General features: G+C 36.3%; 1 protein-coding gene across 2 annotated transcripts; it reads left to right on the top strand.

Moving 5' to 3' along the window:
* Positions 1-394: 394 nt before the first annotated feature.
* LOC306848457 (major facilitator superfamily domain-containing protein 12-like) lies at positions 395-9,088 on the top strand. 2 transcript variants are annotated; one of them, XM_079383014.1, is made up of 11 exons: positions 408-887; positions 1,598-1,808; positions 2,239-2,371; positions 2,718-2,912; positions 3,063-3,155; positions 3,649-3,741; positions 3,820-3,990; positions 4,949-5,043; positions 5,333-5,457; positions 6,157-6,239; positions 6,335-9,088. In XM_079383014.1, exons 1-10 carry the CDS (start codon positions 620-622, stop codon positions 6,234-6,236), a joined length of 1,464 nt encoding a protein of 487 aa, XP_079239140.1. In that variant the 5' UTR covers positions 408-619; the 3' UTR covers positions 6,237-6,239; positions 6,335-9,088. The 2 variants fall into 2 exon arrangements, with proteins under 2 accessions (XP_079239139.1, XP_079239140.1); XM_079383013.1 differs by having other exon boundaries at positions 395-887; positions 6,157-8,695.
* Positions 9,089-21,961: the final 12,873 nt, after the last annotated feature.

Here is a 21,961-nt window from a genome sequence, read left to right as displayed (position 1 = left end):
ATGTACAACAACAATCAACTTAAGTTCTAAAGGTTTTTACTTTATCAGCTTAAATTCATGCTTTTATTAGTTACATGCCAGTTACATGTGAACATTTGCTATTTGATTATAGCAATGCTCAAACAACCACCCATGGATTAATGTATTATAAATATTTAAATTGATTGAATTATTTATGTTTATTGCTTTTATTTATTTATTTTTGCACTTGGTTATACATGATAACTTTTTTTGTGTGTAGCTAAGTTTTGGTTGCTTCCAGAACTTACCTTTAAATTTAAGTTCTGATAATGTGCTGGTTTCGTTTACAGAGTCAGAAGTTGACGTTGCTATCTTTTCCTTTCCTCTTTTAAAAGAGGGCATGTGCTGTCTATTAAAATCATGTCATAGTAACATCCCCTTTCCCTGGATAGCGTGGGTGTGAGATGGAGAATTAAAACCGAAAACGGGCACTGCTGGATGCAAACAATCAGTGGCAGCAACCATTTCACTTTTACTTCACAACTAAAGCATCACTCTGATCCTTGCCAATGGGCTTCAGGGTTCAGTTCAGTCGTTTGACTCATTGGTATAGCTGCGCTTAAGAGAGTCACTCTTTCTTTAGTTTCCTTCATTCACGATGTCCGATCAGCCGGTACCTTTACCCGTGTGCAGGCGCCTGGCGTACGCCGTGGGACATTTCTTCAACGACCTCTGCGCGTCTATGTGGTTCACGTATTTACTGGTGTATTATCACTCGGTTCTCGGTTTCAAGGATACGAACGCAGGTGCGCTGCTGCTGGTCGGTCAGGTCGCGGACGGGATCTGCACTCCGCTCGTTGGTTATGAATCCGATCGGACGGCAGGATGTGGAAAGTATGGGAAAAGAAAGACCTGGCATTTAGTGGGTAAGAGTGTGAACTCAAACTTGTAGCTGTGTTTGTTTCGATCGGTGTGTGTTCTGATATTTGTCTGATATATTTATAGAATTTTTACTTCCATAGGATAAATTCTTTAGCCTACTTTTATAAAATAAAAGCAAGCTGCCGTTCTTTTATTCCGCCTAACCCCCATTAAAAATCCCTGCAAACTACGGCTAAAGAATTAAGTGCAGACGGATGATTCCTATTCAGAGCAAACGGGGAAATTAGACAGAAGCTTGTCAGATGCACTTTCCACGAATAGGCTACGAAACTTAAAAAGTGTTTCCCCCAACAAGTGTTCAATGAATTGATCGTAAATCTCCGAGCTAAATTCTGTTTTCTGTACATTTTGGCGTTTCACATCAGTAGGCAAATATGTTAAGCTGACAAAACTGTAAAAAATTCTAAAAATGGGAAACAGGTTTGCAAATTTAGCCTTAAGCTGTCACAACTTTTACCACTTGAAATCTTTATTAAGGCTATTTACCATAAATTAACGAAAAGTATTTGTTTTGTATCTTTGTTTTTCTCACAACAACTTGGGTAAGAGGGACTATGCAGCCAACACAAATTGTGTCAAACTTGGCAAAATGAATTGCTCATGCTGCAGAAAAAGGTCCAAATGATGTCACTTCCTGACTGTCATCATCATTACACAGCACTAACTGTTCAGTTTACTGTCCATTTCCTCCCAGGAACAATAAGCGTGTTTGCCTCCTTTCCCTTCATATTCAACCCCTGCATTGGATGTGATGAGAATACCCCACAAACCACAGGAATGATTTACGCCATCCCATTCATCATTATCTTCCAATTCGGCTGGGCTGCTACCCAGATATCCCACCTGTCGCTCATTCCTGAACTGGTCACATGTGAGCACGCCAAAGTGGAACTAACTTCATACAGGTATAGTATCACTACCTCCTCAAGTCACATAACCAATGTAGAGCAATAGTGTTGCAAAGACACATGTTGCCAAAATTATTAGACACATTTTATTTTATTGTTTTTAAATCGAAATGTTGTAAATTGAACTTGACTGTTCAATGACTGTTTCTTTCTGGTGCCGTATGTCAGACTTGTCTAATCATTTGCTTAAATCCTGCCTCTTTCTTACACTCCACTGCGTTCAGATCAGTCACAGTTAGAACCAAGTTCCTGCCTACATTTTTCTTTTTCAATAATCTGCTACACTTCAATATCAGAATACAGAAAAATAACCACTAACATACATTTTATTGTGACTTGATTAAACGTTGGCTTTCATGGAAGTCATTTTGTGGCCTTATTTAACGTTGTTATTGATATACATAAAATAGTTTGCTTTCCTGAACAGGTATGCTTTCACAGTGGTGGCAAACATTGTGGTATATGCTGTAGCATGGCTCTTGTTCCACTTCCAATCCCAACATACAGAAGACCCATCGACTTCCCAGAGTCTGGGCTGGGTTGATGTTCCCACATTCAGAGTGAGTAAATGCAAATATATACCCAATTTCGAGATTTTACGAGTACTTATAATGTCTATCAAGCTGAAAACATTTACAATCACAGTTAATGGGATTGTCCACCCCAAAATAAAAATTCTGTCGTTCCAAACCTGTATGACTTTCTTCCTTCTGTGGAAAATAATAAAAGGAGATATATATTCTGAAAGTAATAAAAGAAGATATTTTGGTAACCAGTTTCCGTTCTCATTTTATGGACAAAAATTTTAATGGAAATCAATAGGAATGGAAACTGTTTGGTTACAAGCATTCTTCAAAATATCCATTTAATTTCCTTGTAATATCTGCTTTTTCTTTGTTGTGACAGTATCTGGCACTCATAATATGGGCCATCGGTACTGTTACCTCCGTCATCTTTCACCTGGGCACTAAGGAGGAAATAGTCCAGCCTCAGGAGAGTGAAGAGACTGGGAAATCTCAGCCTTCAATCCCCGGCTCTTCCCAGATCTCCGGACCCCTGCTCCTGTGGAAACACTGGCTCGTTGAGCCTGCCTTCTATCAGGTGATCTCATGGAGATCTGAACATCACACACACAGACACACAAAAAGCTTTATGTACACTACAAACAAGTAAAAATCCATCTAATAATGAAATATTTCACAGTACACTGTTGAATAACAATAAAGGTATATTTTTGTTTTCCTACTCCAGGTTGCAGTACTATATATGTGCACAAGACTGATTGTAAATTTGTCCCAAACATACATCCCAATGTATCTGACAAACTCCCTATCACTTCCAAAGGTGAGAAACATGACACTTACATTTTTTGGGTGGATCATCAAAATCCAGTAACCGTGAGAATGTTAAAGGGATAGTTCACCTAAAAAGAAACCTTTCTAATCATCATTTACTCTAGAATCTCTCAACCCTAATAAAAATGACAAAAGCACATAATAAAATTATAAAAACTTAAGCTAAAATAAAAACGAAATATCTGAAAAAATGTCATTTTAAAATATGAATAAACAATAGAAAGGTTTATAAATTGCACTAAAATAACTGTGTGGAACACAAAAGATGTTTTTGTCCATGCAGTGAAAGTCAAAGGGATCAAATGGAATAATGGAGCGTATTAACTTTGATTGCTTAGACAAAGAAACTAATATTAAGAGTGTATTTGTACTTTTAATTACTATATCACATGTGTACAATGAAGCTGGTTTGGCCAGCTTTACTGGCACAATAAAGGGGATGTAAAACTGAGCAAAATATCCTCTTTTTTTTTTTTTTGCAGAACTACATTGCAACTATTCCCCTGATCATGTACGTCAGTGGGTTTGTGTCTTCTCTTGTTATGAAGCCTGCTAACAAATGGATCGGCACTTCTGTAAGTTTTCACGGTTTCACTCACTGCTTTAACATACTGTGACTCAAAATGCCTCATATTTAATTTCTGTCTTTGCAGATGGCCTATTTTGTAGGTCTTGTGCCCATAATGGTGTTTTCCTTTTGGGTTTTGGTGGACACAAACATGGGTACACGGGTTTATGGAGCCGCCGTGCTGCTGGGAGCTGGATCTGCTGTCATTCTGGTCATGTCACTGTCCATGACTGCCAAACTCATCGGCGATCAAAGAGTATGTGATGATATCAAGTGATAACTTATAAACCTATTTTTGAGGTGCTTTGCATACATCAGATGCAATTAAAGCAAGTCATCGGTTGGTTATCAGCTTGGTAGCTCAGTCTTGTTTATTCTTTCTGAGCAATTTGGGCTTTAAATTGAATTTGCTCATTCAATTCCTGAGCAAATGGACTTAAAATATGCAGGGCTCCCAAACTGCGATGAAAATGGTTGCAAAAATGACAAAAACATTTCTGACAGTAATTTAAAATCAGTCAGACAAACTTTGTTTTTGTCCACATGTGGTTTCGTAAGATATTATCTCTTTACCAAACAATGTTCACCAGCTTTTCTTTGCACCAATGAGCACAGCCCAAGCAGTAATGCCCATTTAGCTAACAAATGACCCTTATGAACTCTTTTTAAAGGAGCAGTTCCCCCAAAAAAGAAAATTTGCTGAAAATGTAGCATTACATCACTTGCTCACCAATGGATCCACTGCAGTGAATGGGTGCCGTCAGTTTGAGCGTTCAAACAGCTAATAAAAACATCACAATGATCCACAAGTAATCTACATGACTAAAGTCCATCAATGAACATCTTATTGTTATGTGAAAAGCTGCATGCTTGCGAGATACAAATCCACCATTAAATGTTTTGGATGTTTTCACTTATAAACAGTGCTTTATCTGTGCATATTTCTCTCCTGATTCAGACAAGATGACTTTTTCACTGGAATAAGCAATATTATGGATAAAGGACTTGAACATTTTTTCTTTTAAAGGGATAGTTTACCCAAAAATGAAAATTCTGCCATCATTTACTGAGCTATCCCTTTAAGGTTGATTTGGGTTTAAGCAAAATGTGTCATTTTAGAAATATGATATATACAATTTTTCTATCTGGAGCCCTAAAGGAACCACTTCAGAGCTACTTTTCAATAATGCTAATGAAAATATTTATTTTAACAGCAAAGTGGTGCTTTTGTGTACGGTGCAATGAGCTTCACTGATAAGGTGGCAAATGGAATTGGAGTGATGATAATACAAGGTTTACATCCCTGTCAGTGAGTACAATCCAGAATTTCCATTCTCCTTTATTTCCATTTCAGTTCCAGGCTTCTGACCGTAGTGGCTGGGCATTCTTTAAATACCCTTTAAATACGATTCTTTAAATACCCTGCTTGTCTGCAAATACAATCTTAAATGCACAGTGGCTATGATTATCTTCTGGTCTCATTTTAGGACAACTATTCACTGATTGTTGTGTAGTGCATATCTAGTCTGTGTAAGTGTAACTCTTCATTGTCTCATGTTTTATGTAGATCCTTCACATTATTTGTGCTTTATTTACAGCACACTGGACTCTGACTGCAAATGGTTTTACCGCACTGTCATGGTGATTGTCACCGGCGGTGTGGCTGGCGTTGCAGCTCTCTGTCTCTCTGTCCTTCTCATCTGGCCCATCGCAATTCGCCGACGTGAGTCCTGGAAATTTTTAAACCTTTGAAAATGCATTGTTGTTAAACCACTAAAATCTTTCCCAGCCTGAAATGGTGGCTATGATGGCTTGGTAACAAATTTTATGACAGCTGCTGATCTTTGTTCTACATTAAAAGTGGAACTAGATTTCCAGAGGAAATGCATACCCGGGTGAAAGGGAGATTCTTGTGGCTGAATTAAAAAAACAAACAAATGTATTCCTATTTTAATGGTTCTTTGATCAATATACTATGGTACGAAATGATGGTGGTCGAATTAAATTTCAATTACTTTTTTTTTTTTTTTTTTATAAAACCATATGAACCATATAAAGACAGCATGATAATGTAAAGACATGCTCTTTTTTCCTCAAAATAAAATAATGGGAAAAAGCCAAAGCAAATTATTTAATCGGAATATTATTTTCAATTTTTAGATTTTTTTTTTTTTTTTTGCATAATGCTTTTCATAGTAAATCTAAAGCACAATTTTAAAAAAATGTCTCCGTTTAACATTAAATATGCTGAATTAGCATGTTATAAAACATTTTGTAAAAAATTCTTTCTAAATTTTGGCTGGCATTTTGCAATAACATCATATGCTTAGTTGTAGCATTTATCTAAACTTTTTATCTGTAAATATACTTATTCACATTATTTCCTTGTATTCCTATCACAAATCTATTACTGCCTCCTCAGGTCTCGCGGTCATCAGAGGGCTGATGGGTATACATGACGATGAGACGAGCAGCCGTGAGATCAATGATATACTGAACTGACAGGTGTGTTAAAAACAGCCTTAAAAACACTCAACATTCTGTGAAAGACTTGGCCGCACTGCAGAGGAAACACTATGTGTCCTTTTGTAACTAACCAGGAACAAGGAAAAGAAGAACATTTGCTGCGCTGTGGTCACGAGTTCTTGTCTCAGCACTTCGGAGATGCGAGTTTCAGCATTGTTCTTAGACTGTCAACGGGCTCTTTGTGTAACTTTTTAAAATATGAACTCTGTCACGTGGAGTGACAGTTCGAACAGGACAACAATAATACGTCACATTCAAGAGGAAGAAGTTGCTCTGCTGAAAATTTCCCAAACACTTCTGAGAATTCCACTGGAACTGAAAAACACATCTAGTCTGTATGATAACTTTAAGTGCCTTTTGATTACAATACAGAAACTGTCCATTTTTGAAAGTTTTGCAGATGCTTTTATGCAAAGTGACTTGGTGTCAAGTTGGAATTGCACAAATATGTTTGCAGTAAAACTTGTTCAGGCGGTTATGCCTGTACTGTTTTGAAGTGGTACACGTGATACTTGTAAGAGAGTTGTCACATTTTTATTAGAACTGAAAGTTTTTGGGATGGTGTCATTCCATTTCCTGTTGTCATTGGTTCTGCATTTACATTCTATGGACCAGAACAAAGAAATCTTCACGGCTTAATTCACTGACACAACCATTTTTAAGCTATTTATTGCTCTGCCAAGAGAAAACTAGCTAGTCGGCCACATTAATACTTCTTTGATGCATTGAGTTCACCTGGAGTTAACCTGTATAGCAGTTACATTTTTATACACTAGAGGGAGACATGTTGCGGAGCTTCGTGGCACTGCAGTGGATTTTGGAAATTCACAAAATAGAAAAAGAACTTCATTTCGGCCATCCATCATGTTTCAACTTGTGTCATCAAAAATAAACAGTGCCCATTAATTAATAACATCAATTATTATTAGTCATTTAACTCTAATCATAAATATGAAGACAGATTTATTACTGTTGTAAAATACAATTGTAATGTAAAATAAAAAAATGAATAATTAATAAATATTTTTGTCGGCCACACCCTTTATACAAAAAATATGTATGTGAAATACCCCTGAGATTTTAAGTGAATAATTTAACAGCACATTAATATTAATAATTATTACGGATTGATTATTACTTTAGCTCTATAAAAAGAAAGAGTGACATTTAGTAATGTTGTAAATTACAGTTGAACTTTCCAAAAAAAAAATATTACACGATTTACTTTTTTTTTTTTTTTTTAACTACAAGTTAAATACTAATATTTATGTCTAATTATTTCAAGCTTTTATTTGGGCAGAATACTAATGGAATGCTTCAAACTTATATCTTCAAAAATACTGCAGATTATGCAAGCAAATATGTATGCAAAAGCTGATTAATTCGATTAATTGAGCATCCCCATTTTTTATTTACACTGGATTTAATCAATTAGCCATTAAATCGACTCTCAAACTCCCTGCAGTTTCCATTTGAGAAACCCTTTTAAAATTGAACGTAGGAATGAAAAGGGCAGGATCTATACAGTGTTTGTTGGGTTTATGGCACACTGATTCTATCATACAAATAAAAAGTTGAGCCACAGAAGTTTTTGAAGATTACAGCCCTGCTGCCCTCCTGGAGCTCTGCATATAGTCCATCAATGCATCCCCCCGTCATACCTGAATACACTCGGGTCATAATACTGGGTGGCATTGCCATTTTAAATAAATTTCTGAAACACAAGCAGCAGAAACAAATGCAAATTCACCCTTTAATTAAAGCAGAGCTGCCTGACTCCTGGGTATCAGCCCACGGTGTGCCAGCAGCAATACCCCCCTTGGAGTCTTTAAACATGCTGCTGTGTGTAATTTGAGGGGCAGGCGTCATCTCCGCCTGTTAGTGTGACCACTAATTGGAGTCTGGACCATGGCCTGTACTTGGATGGAGGCAGAGTGGTGTGAATGATATAAGATTACATCGTGAGGGGAGCAGAGGTAGGGGACAGCCACCCAAGAATACTGGGGTTGCTGTATGGAGGGATTCAGAGAGGTCAGGCAAATCACACACAAGCTGCCAAATCCTTTACTTTATATACTTTTATAGACCGCTCATTATAAGTGTGGTAAGAGTCGTTTAGTTCGCCAACAGCATTTAATGGAGACTGTGATGACGAATATAAAGCTTTTGACTTTTTGAACTGGGACATATAGGACGACTTTTGCATCTCATATAAAAATGACATTAAGTCAGTATAGCTGAAAGTTGGATTTCATGTGGTTTATGTAGACAATTCTATGACAGTTTTGGCAACAATTATTGTATCTATGTGGCACACTGTTGGGAGAAACTGTGATTACCATAACAAATGTCTTAGTCCATTTGAACTTGGAACATTCAATGTCTTGCACGTTCTGATTTTCATCTTATACAAATACAGTTTTGGCAAAAATGGCATTTTGAGGGGATCAGAGTTGTTTGGAACACTTCTATGAATAGCCTATCTTTGGTAGAACAAATGTTATGAATTTGTCTGGAATATGACGGTTACTATGGCGAGCCTTTTAAAACGATTTGGATAGAGAGGATGTCATCGTCTATCATATTCTTCTTTCAAGCTGGACTTTACCCAAAAACTGTCCTCTAGAGCTTTTTAAATTACAACTAGCATGTCATAGTTGTGTATAAACAGAAACTTGACATTTAGTTCTCCTGTGGCACAACAGCATGCTGACCATTTCGAACTCTATTTAAAACGCAGTTTTTCATTTGGGTTGTTTTATTTAAATGTTCGTCGTCCTTTGTTTTCATATCGATATTCCAGTAAATGTATGATTTATTTTCTTCCCATGGCTGAAAATGATATGTAACCAAATCTGTTTAATTCCTCCCAGGAAGCTTGAGGAGCGACATTTTGCCCTGCGTGAAATGCCAAGCTCAGCGTCCCAGTGGACTCATAATGCACTTCGTTGTAAAATAAAATATAAAGAGTATTTTATAATTTTATTATTATTAAGAAGATTAAAAAACAACTTCATTATTTTATTTAAAATATCTTCAGAATAGCTGACGTTAGCTATGTTGCACGAGACAAATGCGTCACTCGAAGGTCATTGAGATTTTTATAGTGAACGTATGAATTATAGAGTAAATACTGAAGATACTACATCTGAAATTCATTGGTGTACAGTTGTACAATTAGTAGATGACTCATGGTTACAGGAAGTTTGACAGACTGCACTGCATGAATATTGTTGGAATGGTAAGTATTGCTCATCAACCAGGTGAGACTCAAACCCACAATCCTTGTCCATTATGCCACTGGAACTGGGCTTTAAGTATGTAAACAAATTGCCTAATGAAAAATCCACCATAATATGGGCTTTACAAGTTTGCTTAGATCATATCCTTCAAAAATCATTTCTGAAGGCTTTTTGTCTTGGCTGGGGTAATATGTGGGCATTTGATGGGTCCTTGAGAGTGACTTTGCAGTTTCACCACACACTCTCCTTCAAAAATCATGAAAAACCTTTAAGAGAAGGCAATTAGAGAGAGAGAGAAAAGGTTACTGGCAGAGAGCATGTGATTATTGTCAGAATAAGGATAGATCACGAATCATTGTGGATGACCAAAGAATGTGCAAGAGTGAGGTTTCCAGCCCCCAGCTGGGATGGAAGCCTTGCTTGAACCTGTTGGAACTGGATTCAAATTCGTCAAGCATCAGCTGCTGTTCTGACTTACAGTGCTGCTTTTTTGGTTTCACCCATGATTCATTTCAGACAGACCTCAAGTGCCATGATCGTAGCAAAGGCTGATGTGCCATGACAGATGATTTGTAAACAAGCAGGGCCAAAGTCATTAATGACAGCAATGCATAAACAACATCAGCATTTAGCCAAATTTGATGCAGTGACTAAAGCTGTCCACACTATCATTTAGGTTAGTCAAAATGACATTCTTTTCTGAGGTTTGCTCTTTGTCTATTGTCATGCCCTTTTCTAAAGTCAAAGAGTGAGTTTGGTTCATGTGGTTAGTTTTAGCATCATGGAGAGCTCTGTTTTCTCCTGCAAGCTGGATGCGAGTTGAAGTGTCTGACCCAATAGCCTGTCCTTACAGAATTGTGGTTGGCCAACTGCCCTCTGGCTGAAATATAAGTCAGTTGTATTATTATGTACTTTGGAGGTCAACAAGCCTCTATAAAAACAAGTTATTTGTTGTTCCAAATTGAACACCATGAGGTTTCCCATTTTTGAGACTCAAACTCAAACAACACAGTATATGTATTATTATTCAGTAGGTAGTTCTAATTTTCAATATGATTGGCCGAGCAGCGTTTCAAGAGTGTTGATAGAATCCAACAGCACTGGGAGTTTTCACTGTTTATATCACTTAGCATGTCTATGTTTGTGTGTTTCAGACAGTCTGTTCATTACTTGTGGGTATTTTTCTGCCGGTTACATCTTAGGCTCAGATTTACAAGTAAGTGACTTTATGAGAAAATCATTAAATGAATTATTCATTCTACCGATTCGTTCAGAAACACTGAGTCATTCAGGAACTAAACACCACTAATGTGCATTGGCAAAACCATTCATTCTGTCGTGGCTTTCTTCTATTTATGTTAGCAGAGCAAAATAGACAAAGTAATTGTGGCAGTATAATATGTAATCACTCAATATTTAACTGTTGTAGCCTGTAAAAATCCTTTGCAGTATCAGCATGGTTGGGATTACCTGCGGCCTCGTGACTACAACCGATTCTCACGCTTGCTCGTGTGATATTTCTTACATTGATCTGTAACACCCCGCCTACACATAAGGGAGAGCTGCACATAACGCCAAAATCAAATAGAACTCACAATCAAAGAATCTGTGTCCCCCTTATTTTGAAACACTGAAGTAAGCTATTTATTTCTGTGAATGCGCTAGATTTATTTATTAGGAGCTATAGGCAAATAATCAGAAGAAAAACATGTGTAGTACAGTAAATGGTAAAACTATCTGCGATACAAACCAGTGTGTTCATAGTTACGACAATGCAATAACATAATCAGGGTAGATTACTTACAAATTGTAGTCCGTTACTGATTCCAAATTACACGACAAAAATTGTAGTTAGTAATGTAATCCATTACATTACACACTTTAGGTAATATAATCAGACAACTTTTTGATTACTTTTAGATTACTTTTAACCTAACTTGTTTATCACGTTGATTTAAATAGGATAATATTGTAACAGATGTATAGATATTAAAATACAACGAAAAAGAAAATATATTCTGTTCATTGTTATTAACAACATAAAGTGAATTGAAGGTTTCCAAAACTAGGGTTCATGAAGGAACTGCAGAGGCTTTGTGAGTTTAATGAAAAGCTAATAATTAAGTCATTTCAAAATAAAAATCATTCAAATCAAAAGAAAACACTCACTGGAATATTTAGTTTACCTGCATGTCATGTAAGCATTTTATAAAGGAAATTTTAAAAGATGAAAAAGAAATTGGGAATCAATAAATTATGAATAGTTTATTGCTATTGTGTGAATATATGTAATCAAGTAATCAATAAAAAAGTATTGTAATTTATCTAATTATGAGTACTTAAATTTTGGAATCTGATTACGTAATCCAGATTACATGTAATCACTTACTTCCCAGCTCTGAAAATAATATGATAAGAAATACCAGTTCGCAATATATATTTCATACCGCTAGAAAACTGGAAGCAGAAGACATGGGAAACATTGCACGTTTAAAGGTAAGCAATTTATTCCAGGAACATTTTTTGTTATACTGGTTAAAAGTCTCTTCACATCCTGATAACAATCAAAAATTAAAGCAGTCTATATCTTCTCCGGAAAGCTCAGGACCATAGAAACTTCGTTCAAACATTGCATACGGTGCGAATACAATGATAGCATGTCCCACCTGCTTGTCACTCAATGTATTTGTATACCTCCGTGGCCGTGCAACCAATAGCGAGAGTTTGGGGCGTGGCTACTGCGACGGCTGAGCCAGGAGTGTTTAGCGGGTGTGGACAAAGAAATTCACATACAAATTCAGTGCAAGCAAAATACGACGCCTTGCCAAAATATACAGAGACAGACAACGGGGTAAAACGAGGGTAAACACTGGCAGATGGAGGAATTTAAGGAAATGTTTTAGTTTCAATCTATACGACAAACTTCCGAAGTTTTTTCTCAACAAGTAATCTAGTAAACTAGTAAGCAAGTTAAATGTATTTCCTTATAGACTCGTAAGAGCTGTGTTTGAGTTGGAGGAAGCGTGACAAGCTAAAATGGCGTTTGCAAAGGTTGTATGAAAACATGCTTTATATTTGTATTCCGCTGGACGACACTAGTAGCTTACTACAGGCCGTGCCCGTTCTTATGATGGTGGATGGATACTTCGGATTCGTGTCGTCCAGGCGCCGACAACAAACGGATGTCCAGTTCTATTTCTGACATCGGCTACTACATGTTTGAGCTACTTCCAACCAGAGCCGGTTGAAAAACAACAGCTCTGCCTCCAACAATAGCAGGTGATGTTTTTGCAACCTTTGTTTTGATTCGGCCGGTGTAGACCATCTTTATTTTTATTTTTTTTATATTTACTTGCAAATGTATTTAATTTTTAATCATGATGCTCAAATTTGTTGTATTTTCTCTCAACTTCTAAACATCTCTTAATTTGAATTGAATTAATTCCTGCACTGCATTTTCACTCATACCATAATATTTGTGTAGTCAGCGTGTATTGTCATAAAACTAAATTTACTCAAATCCATATTTTTAATCTCAACAGTGTTTTGGATCTGTGATGTAAAGTGTGTGGGGAGCTGTGAGGAGACTTTTTACACTTAGTCCTTTGATGCATGATAAAAACAAAAAAAAGGAAAAGAAAAAGCAAGTAAACCAAACAAACACTGCCCACATATCCCCCACACTCACTCAGCACTCCTGCGGCCAAGCAAGGGCTGGACTTCTCATTGCCATGTGGTTGATGGAGGTGGTGGGGGGAGAAAAAACATATTTAATTTCCACATTCTTTCAGAAAAAAAACAAAACATTTCTTCTACCATCAACTAATGTTTTCTATTAGTTTTCGATCTATAAGTGATGAAGACCGAATCAGTTTCTACTCTGGTGGTCTTAAAGACGGAGCTTCACTAGGGCTTCCTCAACCCCTCAATATACAGCCGTTCATATAGGAAACGATTTAACAAGGTCAAAAGGAAAAAAAAAGTGATGTTAGATGACATCATCGTGGTCAGGTCTCGACGTAGGATTGACATTTTGTTGTTGAAGTGGGTGTGTGAGCACCCTGCTGTGCTTGTAAGAAAATAGCATGTTTGAATGCTGCACACTACGTATGTTCTGTTCTATTCTCATAGGATTTTTGGCATCAACTCGCATACATGTTTCTTCATACATGTGCTTCATAAAACCAAAGCAGTGTGGTTTTGTGTGAGTGTACTTATGCGGGTATGTGTGACTGTTAACACAGCTGGCATTAGCTGGTCTGTCTAGCAGCCCATGGTGGTGGTGGTGGTGGTGGTGTGGTCTGGTCTGGGTGTTTCTCAGATGGTCTGCTCAGAGAGTGTGGACGCTTGAGTGGGAACTGTTGTCGAAATCTTAATCCTTTAGGTCTCACCCTCACGCTCTCTCTCTCTCTCTCTCTCTGTCCTCTAAACCGTCCAGTCTCTCTCTGTGCCACACAGGGAGGTAAAGATGAGAGCAAGAAAGAGGCAGCTGAGGAAGATTTGCACTTCTGTTCCTCCTGTTTGGCTGAGTTTGGGACCGGTTTGAAAACATCCACATCTCCTTTTCTCTCTCTCTCTCGTTTCCTGTATCCGTCTCTCTTTATGGAGCTCCCCAGCATCACACACACGAGTGGCAACACGGCAGAGAACGCTGTGAAATGGCAGCTGTGTTATGATATGACAGCTAAGACCTGGTGGATGGTGAGTGACGTTATTTAACCTACTTTAAAGAAACTTCAAACTTTGTGCTTTATCATGTACAACCTGTTGCATATTTATATCTTTTCTGAATAGCCGTCATGACGTAATTGTTTGAGGGGTCTGACGTGTTATTTGTAGTGTGGTGAGCAGGTGACCTCAGATGACTTTTTGGTAATATAGCTGAGCGCTGTTTTTGGGATGAAGCATAGACATGGTTTCTGGGGATTTTTATTTTGCATTGTTTACTTAAGCATTTGTTATTGTTTTACTGATATTCTTTGACATTGTAACAAATTTACTGACTTTTTATTTTTTTTGTGGCAATTTTACTTAATATGAATACATAAATTAAAATAAAGTATCTTATATATTTTTTAATATATACAATTCAATATTTCAATATATATAATATAAATAAAATTCTTTAAAAAAAAACATTTCCATCACAAATTCACTCTTTTTTTTTTTTTTTACATTCTTTAACTTCTCTTTCTTTATTGTGGAAGACAAGAGTCATTTTTTTATTTAAAGGTTATCAAACTTTTTATTGAATTTGAAGCACTTAGCTTTGACTTAAACATACCTGATATAACTGTGCATAGTGCTTTGTTTTAATGTCTCCAAAATGACATGTGGCATTAAATCAAGCTGTTTTGCAGCACAATGCTTTGAATATCATTTTAAAATATGACAAAATATGTACAGCCTGAGACTGCTTCTGTTCTACATGGGCTGATTTTGTTTTCCTCACATTATTATTAGCACTTGAAGTTTAAACTCCATTCCGTCCACGTGTTTTATTTCACATGCTTTGTGTTTTAGCTTATCTTACCATGAGCTGGAGAGCTCTTTTCTTCTCTCAGCCAGTTTCTGTTGGAATTCTTTGTTTGTTCAGTGTTCAAGTCTTCAGTTTTGCTTATTTATTCATCGATAATGGATTGATTCTGTTCCCTGTTTCGTCTCTGTTATAACAAAAGTGATTGCCCACCCTTTATCCTTCTCTCGCTTGCTTTCTTCCTCTCTGTCCTCCCTCTTTTTCTCTCTTTACTGCGTTAGCCACCCACACTTTTGTTTAAATTAACTTGGCAATTAACATTTGCTATGAGCCTTTACTAATAACTAATCACAAATGAAGGGCTTTGATTGTTTGTCAAGCCCAGTTTGAGAAATGACCTTGCTCTCAGAGCCGGTGTTTCACACATGTTCTCACTCATTCACTCACTCAATCTCTCCTTCTCTTCATCCTTTGATCCTTCTTGTAAGCGGCACTCTTTCTGTTGCATATGTACCCCAAATTGTTCTCTGTAAAAGGTGTTTCATAATTAAAATTTCTGCTGTTCTGTAGAAGCTTGTATACATTCTTGCAAACTCTTTATTTTCTCCTATGTTAAAATACATTTTCAGTGCATTATTAAGTTGCTTGATAAGACTTTATCAGGTGTAATACATCTGAATGTAGATTTTTTTAATGCACACGCAACTTTTATGATGCTTTTTAACTCAAAGTGCCCCGCTCAGGACATGTGGGTGGGTTACACATGTTGTGCTGTTGTAGCCACAACCTTTTGAAATCACATCTGACAAGCGGAAAAATCAACTTACAACAGAGAAAAGCAAAAATGTTTTCAAAGTGATTGCAATTCATTTTTTTTTTTTTTTTTTTGTCATTTTATGTGTGGGTGGAGGAGTTTATGCTGGTTTAGCTCCTCTATAGGCTCTCTTTTCATAGTAACTTCAGTGCTGGAGGTCTTTTTGTAAACAAGGGAAATGGAGTGATATATATATATATATATATATAGATATATATATATATATATATATATATATATAGATAGATAGATAGATAGATAGATTTATATGAAAACTTTTTGTAGATTTATGTGCCATATGTGAGACATGTAAACCTGTGTGTTTCTTAAATGATCAGGTGTGTGTGTGTGTGTGTGTGTGTGGCAATTTGCCACTCAGAACAATCTCAAAGATTGTTCTAGTTTAGGATACAGTCAAATCTGGATTGCTTTCCTGCTGATGAAATAAGAGGAAGTGGAGGGGAAAAAAAACTTAATCAAAGGAACATCTCAGAATATGGGATTTCCTTAAGTAGGAAGGAGATTAGGTTTGTCTAATGGGGTTTTTGAATTAAATACAAACATGGTTACAACTTGGTTAGACTTTTGCAGAATTACACTTCAGCTAAAGCTCAGGGTAAATGGGTTTTACAGATCATGTGTTATTCTCAGTTAGAACAGTCTCAGTGTTTTTTATTTTTATTTTTTGGAAAGAGCACTTTATACCATGTTGGTCTCTGAGATTAAATATTCACCCAAATATTCTCCCATCCACTTACCGTTTTGTTATTTTAAACCTGTCTGTCCTTTGTCTGTGCAACACAAAATAATATATTTGTTAAAATTATCAGTTTTTTTTTCTCCAAAATAAACATTGGACCCCATTAACTTTCATTCTACGAACAAACATTTTCAAAATATTATCTTTTGTGTTCAACAGATGAAGAAATGCATATAGGTTTGGAACAACATGAGGGTGAGTAAATGATGCAAGATTTTTCATTTTTGGGTGAACTATCCCTTTAAAGAATAGCAAAAATCAATAGATTTTTGTTAATTACTGGCTCGCTTTGTTGCTCACCTGTGGAGCTGTAGAAAAGATAAAACTTTTACAAACTCACCATAAAAATATCAGTTATTAGATTTTATTCAAGGCTGTGTAATTTCAAGTTAAGCAGAACCGTGACGTTGTGGTGACACACGTGGTCAGGCTTACATCAGCAAGGTACGAATTGCGAATGCCAGGATGTGTAACACTTTAGACTTAACAGGAAGCACGCCTCGGGGTTGTATCGCCAAACCCCATTAAATGGCAGAGTTTGATGGTAACTCAAAACAGAGCGGATGGCAAAATTTGTACCAGAGCCCATGAATCTTTCCCCCGTAGTGATTTTCTACAGCATGAGAGTGGGACAGCACAGGGTTTGTGGTTCCAGCCCGTGACTTCAGACGTCTGGAAACTGACATGAATCATTCCCAGCAGTAGAAAGAGCAGAGAGGCTAAAATTAGAGAGAATGGTCATTGAGGAGACACACTAACAGCCCTCACAGATGCAGCCAGTCAGTACCGGCTGAGCTGGCCCGCTCTGAGGTGGGAGGGTGTAACCCCCGGCATTTACATGTTTCTTTAGCCATTTACCGAATTTAGGATCATGTGATCTGTGACTGTGTATACAGGTGTAGATGCAACTATATTGCTGTTAGCAGCTTTAGTATGGCTATACAATGGTAAAATGATGCTATCAGATGCTAATACCATGGTACTTCATTATAAACATAGTGCTGAATGAACACCCTATTCATAAACCATTTTTTGGTACTCCAAAGTAATTCATAGAATACCATGGTACTACATCAATAAACATGGAAATACAATAATGCATTTGCTATTCTTGACTGCCGGTACTAAAGGTAACGTTTCATCTAACAATGGGAATAAAAGTACTGCCTTTTTTATTACAATTAAAGAAATGGTTCACCCGAAATTAAACTTGACAGTTTCTCACCCTCATCATGTTCCAAACCCATATGACTGACTTTCTTCTGTTACACACAGTAATATTCATTATAACCATGCTGCTTTGTTTTAAACAATATAAATCATAGGGGCTGCCAAACTCTAAAAATGACAAAAATATAGTCCATATTACTTCTACTGTATTGGACAATCTTCCCCACCACTGTAGCTCTTAAATCTAATTTGCATGATTTGAATATGCTTATATTAATGTGTATACAAGTCATATAGGTTTAGAATAAAATGAGGGTGAGTAAATGAAAACAACATTTTATTTTTTGGACTATCCCATTAATACAGCTCATTTTGATGCAGTTCTACTCATAAATTTACATGTCCCTTGCAGAATAGGCAAATTGTTAATAATTTTAAGAAAACTATTTTTTTTTTTTTATTTAGTACTGTCCTGAATAAGCCATTTTATTTAACAGATGTTTACATATAGTCCAACTGAGACAAAATAAGAACTGAATTCACACAATAGGACCAGTTCAAAGGTTTACAATTCCCTTGAATCTTAATACTGTATGTTTTTACCTAGATTATCATTGATTTGACTCTCCACTTCAGAAAAATTCTCTAGATCCGGCACATTCTTTGGTTTTCTAGCATCTGCATATTTGCATTTTGAGATCCATCTTTGACACTGAGGACAACTGAGGGACTCACACACACAACTACTGAATAAGGTGAAAATTTTTCCAATTAATACTGCCCTTCTAAGATTTTTTACGTGTTTCCCAGAAGACAAAATACAATGCACAATTTGCCCCTGAGCATCCAATTCAAAAACTTTAACAATGTCCCTTAATTTAATACATATTCTGCAAGAGGCATGTAAACTTATGTGCAGAACTCTAACTCTAACTGTAGGGCAACTAAATAAGTCTTAATGCCTCACATTTAAACATTTCCATTCATGCCAAGTGGATGTTGAAGCTTTAGTGCTCGTCCCTTAATGAACTTGAGAGCTGAGGTACTGAAAAGGCAATCTGTTGGCCCCGGATAATCTACCACCTTAAAAAGGGAAAATATTTTGTTTTGCATTTTGCCTGCCAGTCGTCCAGTATAATCCTGACACCATCTGTGAGAGAGGATCTTCAGACAGCTGCATGCGATGTTGTGTCTACTCGTTTAGTCATGCCATTCAGTGCTTTGCTTTAGTACCCAGCAGTACCAACACAACCTACTTGATTCAACATGCGGTTCATGACATGTTGATACTACTACAGTATATGAGGGTTAAGAATCAACCACTAAAAAGTCATATAGGTCTACCATTTATGTGAAAACTAGGGCTTATACTGGATGTCGAAGCTCAGTGTTTATGGTGGTACAACAGCTGTACTGTAGGATTCCTAAATACAACACATTTATCCGATCGACTCATTTGTAACATCAGTGTCATCTTTAACACGTTTATTTTAATACAAAAAAGAAATTACATTTGTCATTTTTTGTCAAAAGGTAAATTTAAAATTCTGTTTAGGTTGAAATATTACATGTCACCACAAGAGGGAGACAACACTTTGCTTTTTCATTCATCTGGTGTAGTTATGTCGACTACGTATTTATCCAGATAATTATCCAGAAAATATGGAAATTCTGATGTATAATAGCAGATTACTTTAATAAACACTCTTAAGTTAAATAATAGGTTAAAAGGGAAAAAATGTTTTCGTTTAATTGTTTGATTTTACCTGTGCTTCACTTTTTACCAATATTTGTTATGAGTTGCTTTCATACTCTTTGATTTCACTACAGGTGCTTTGCATAATTTTTCATTTCGGCTTGTCATACATTATTCTTTTGTTTTATTCATAACAAATCCAACCAGTCTACTCTGTCCAAGGCACCCAGTAACTGGACAGCGTCCCAACCCTAAACACTGCATCTTAAAGCCAAACCTCATGCATCATCTTCTTGTTCTGTAAACATGCTGCATGTAACATTGTTTATCTGTGTTGGAAAATGGAATTAAGCTTTGAGGTGTGTCCAAAACTGAAATACAAAGCACATGAAAATGATTCATTTAGTGGGGATAAAGCACAACACCACAGACAAACATCTGTAAAGGGTCAAACATCTCATATTGCCTCCTTTTTGTGTTTGCAATGACTGAACCTTAACCACAGTTGAATAGGCTTTTGAATGTGACGTAAAGCTTTTAGGTCATTATAACAATTTACATTTTATTAGAATTGAGTAGGTGCCATGGATTTGAAGTTAGACGGCCAATCAGGAATAGAATTTCTGGATTAAAGCCGTATTTTTAGTCACATTATTTTGTGGAAAAAAAAAAAAATGCTTAAAACAAAATTAGAGGGATAGTTCACCCCAAATGAAAATGATCTTAATTTCCATACCCTCACGTTGCTCCAAACCGCTCTTGACTTTTTTTTAACAGAAAACATATTATGTATATATTCATTGGACCACAAGGACAAAAACATTTGAAACGCTCTTCAGGAATGTCATACAGGGTGAGTAAATTGACTTTTTTTTATTATTATTATTATTTTAAGCGAACTATCCCTTTAAGATAACTTCAAACAAAGCTTAAATTTTGCTAAATGTTTAATTTTCACATCCCACAATACAATGCATTATTAAAATGTAGCCTCTTTTTAAAAATTAATGAAAATATAATGTACAAGTAAATGACTAATGATTATTTTAATGGCTTTGCATTTGAAGCATCTTAACAATGCATGTAAATACATTAATATGATACTATACACATGCTTTTATAGGCCAGGCTTAAAATGCAACACTCAGTTTTATACTGTATGTAGCAGAAGATTCCTGCTTTGTTACTTTATACAGTACAGGGCCCTTAGCATTGAAAAAGAAAACTTGAAAGGTTGATTTTAATTCCTATAATTGTCGATTTTACTCTGACTCTTATAGGCCAAGCCATTTTCATGACTCCGCTATCATCAGCAGCTAATCCCTTCTAAATGTGATATATATCATTCAATTAATGAAGAGATCATTAGAGGTAGCTGCTTTAGGATAGAATATGTGCGCTTGTCCTGAGGTCTTGACGTGCTAACTAATCTGCATGTAATTGAGTTCTTGGACTGTGCTGCAGGGTGCCGGGTCATTAGCTTATCACAGCATAATCACTGGCAAATTACTGCGGTGTAATCATTTTCTAATAACCATTAGTGAGGTCCCGCAGAGGATTTGGTGATTAATTTCTAACATTATGCAAATGGTGGATATTTGATGCTGAGCGAGGCTCTTTTCTCAGCATCAGACTGTCTTGTTCATGGCTGCTCAATGAACCATGAATCATGTCATCATGGTAGCATCTACTTTATTATGGATCCATGTGTTTGCTCTGTCAATGAGGGTTTTGCCATCAGCTTTAAAGGAATAGTTCACCCCAAAATGAAAATTCTGTCATTAATTACTCACCTTCATGTCGCTCCAAACCCATAAGACCTTCGTTCATCTTCGGAACACAAATTAAGATATTTTTGATGAAATCTGAGAGCTTTCTGACCCTGAATAGACAGCAACGCAACTACCACGTTCAAGGCCCAGAAACGTAGTAAGGACATCGTTAAAATAGTCCATGTGTGATACAATCATAATTTTATGAAGCTATGAGAATACTTTTTGCTACTGTTGTGAACAAGCGTCGAATTCTGACATGGAAGAGAAGAAACTGTTGAATAAAGTCATTATTTTTGTTTTCTTTCTGCACAAAAAGTATTAAAATTACAGTTGAACCACTGATGTTACATGGACTGTTTTAATGATGTCCTAACTACTTTTCTGGGCCTTAAACGTTTCAGTTGTGTTGCTGTCTATGGAGGGTCAGAAAGCTCTCGGATTTCATCAAAAAAAAATAAAATCTTAATTTGTGTCCTGAAGATGAACAAAGGTCTTACGGGTTTGAGTAATTAACGATAGAATTTTCATTTTTGAACCATCTCTGTAAGTAGAACACTGAATACATTTGGTGTGCGTTTTGCATGTTTGGCTTTCCAATTAAATGAATAAACTGACTATCACATTTCATTTTTTAGACAATACCACTTTATAACATTTAGCTAATACGGATAATGTTGAGCAAAATACAAATAGATAAAAATGTACAAACTGTACAGTGTGCAGATATTTCAATGATTTGCAAATAACGATGATACTTCCATTTTATGT

This window comes from Barbus barbus (assembly GCF_936440315.1).
Source record: "Barbus barbus genome assembly, chromosome: 28".
Classification (NCBI taxonomy): Eukaryota; Metazoa; Chordata; class Actinopteri; order Cypriniformes; family Cyprinidae; genus Barbus; species Barbus barbus.
Note: the sequence above shows the minus strand (reverse complement) of the source record. Positions and strands in the feature narration are given on the sequence as shown.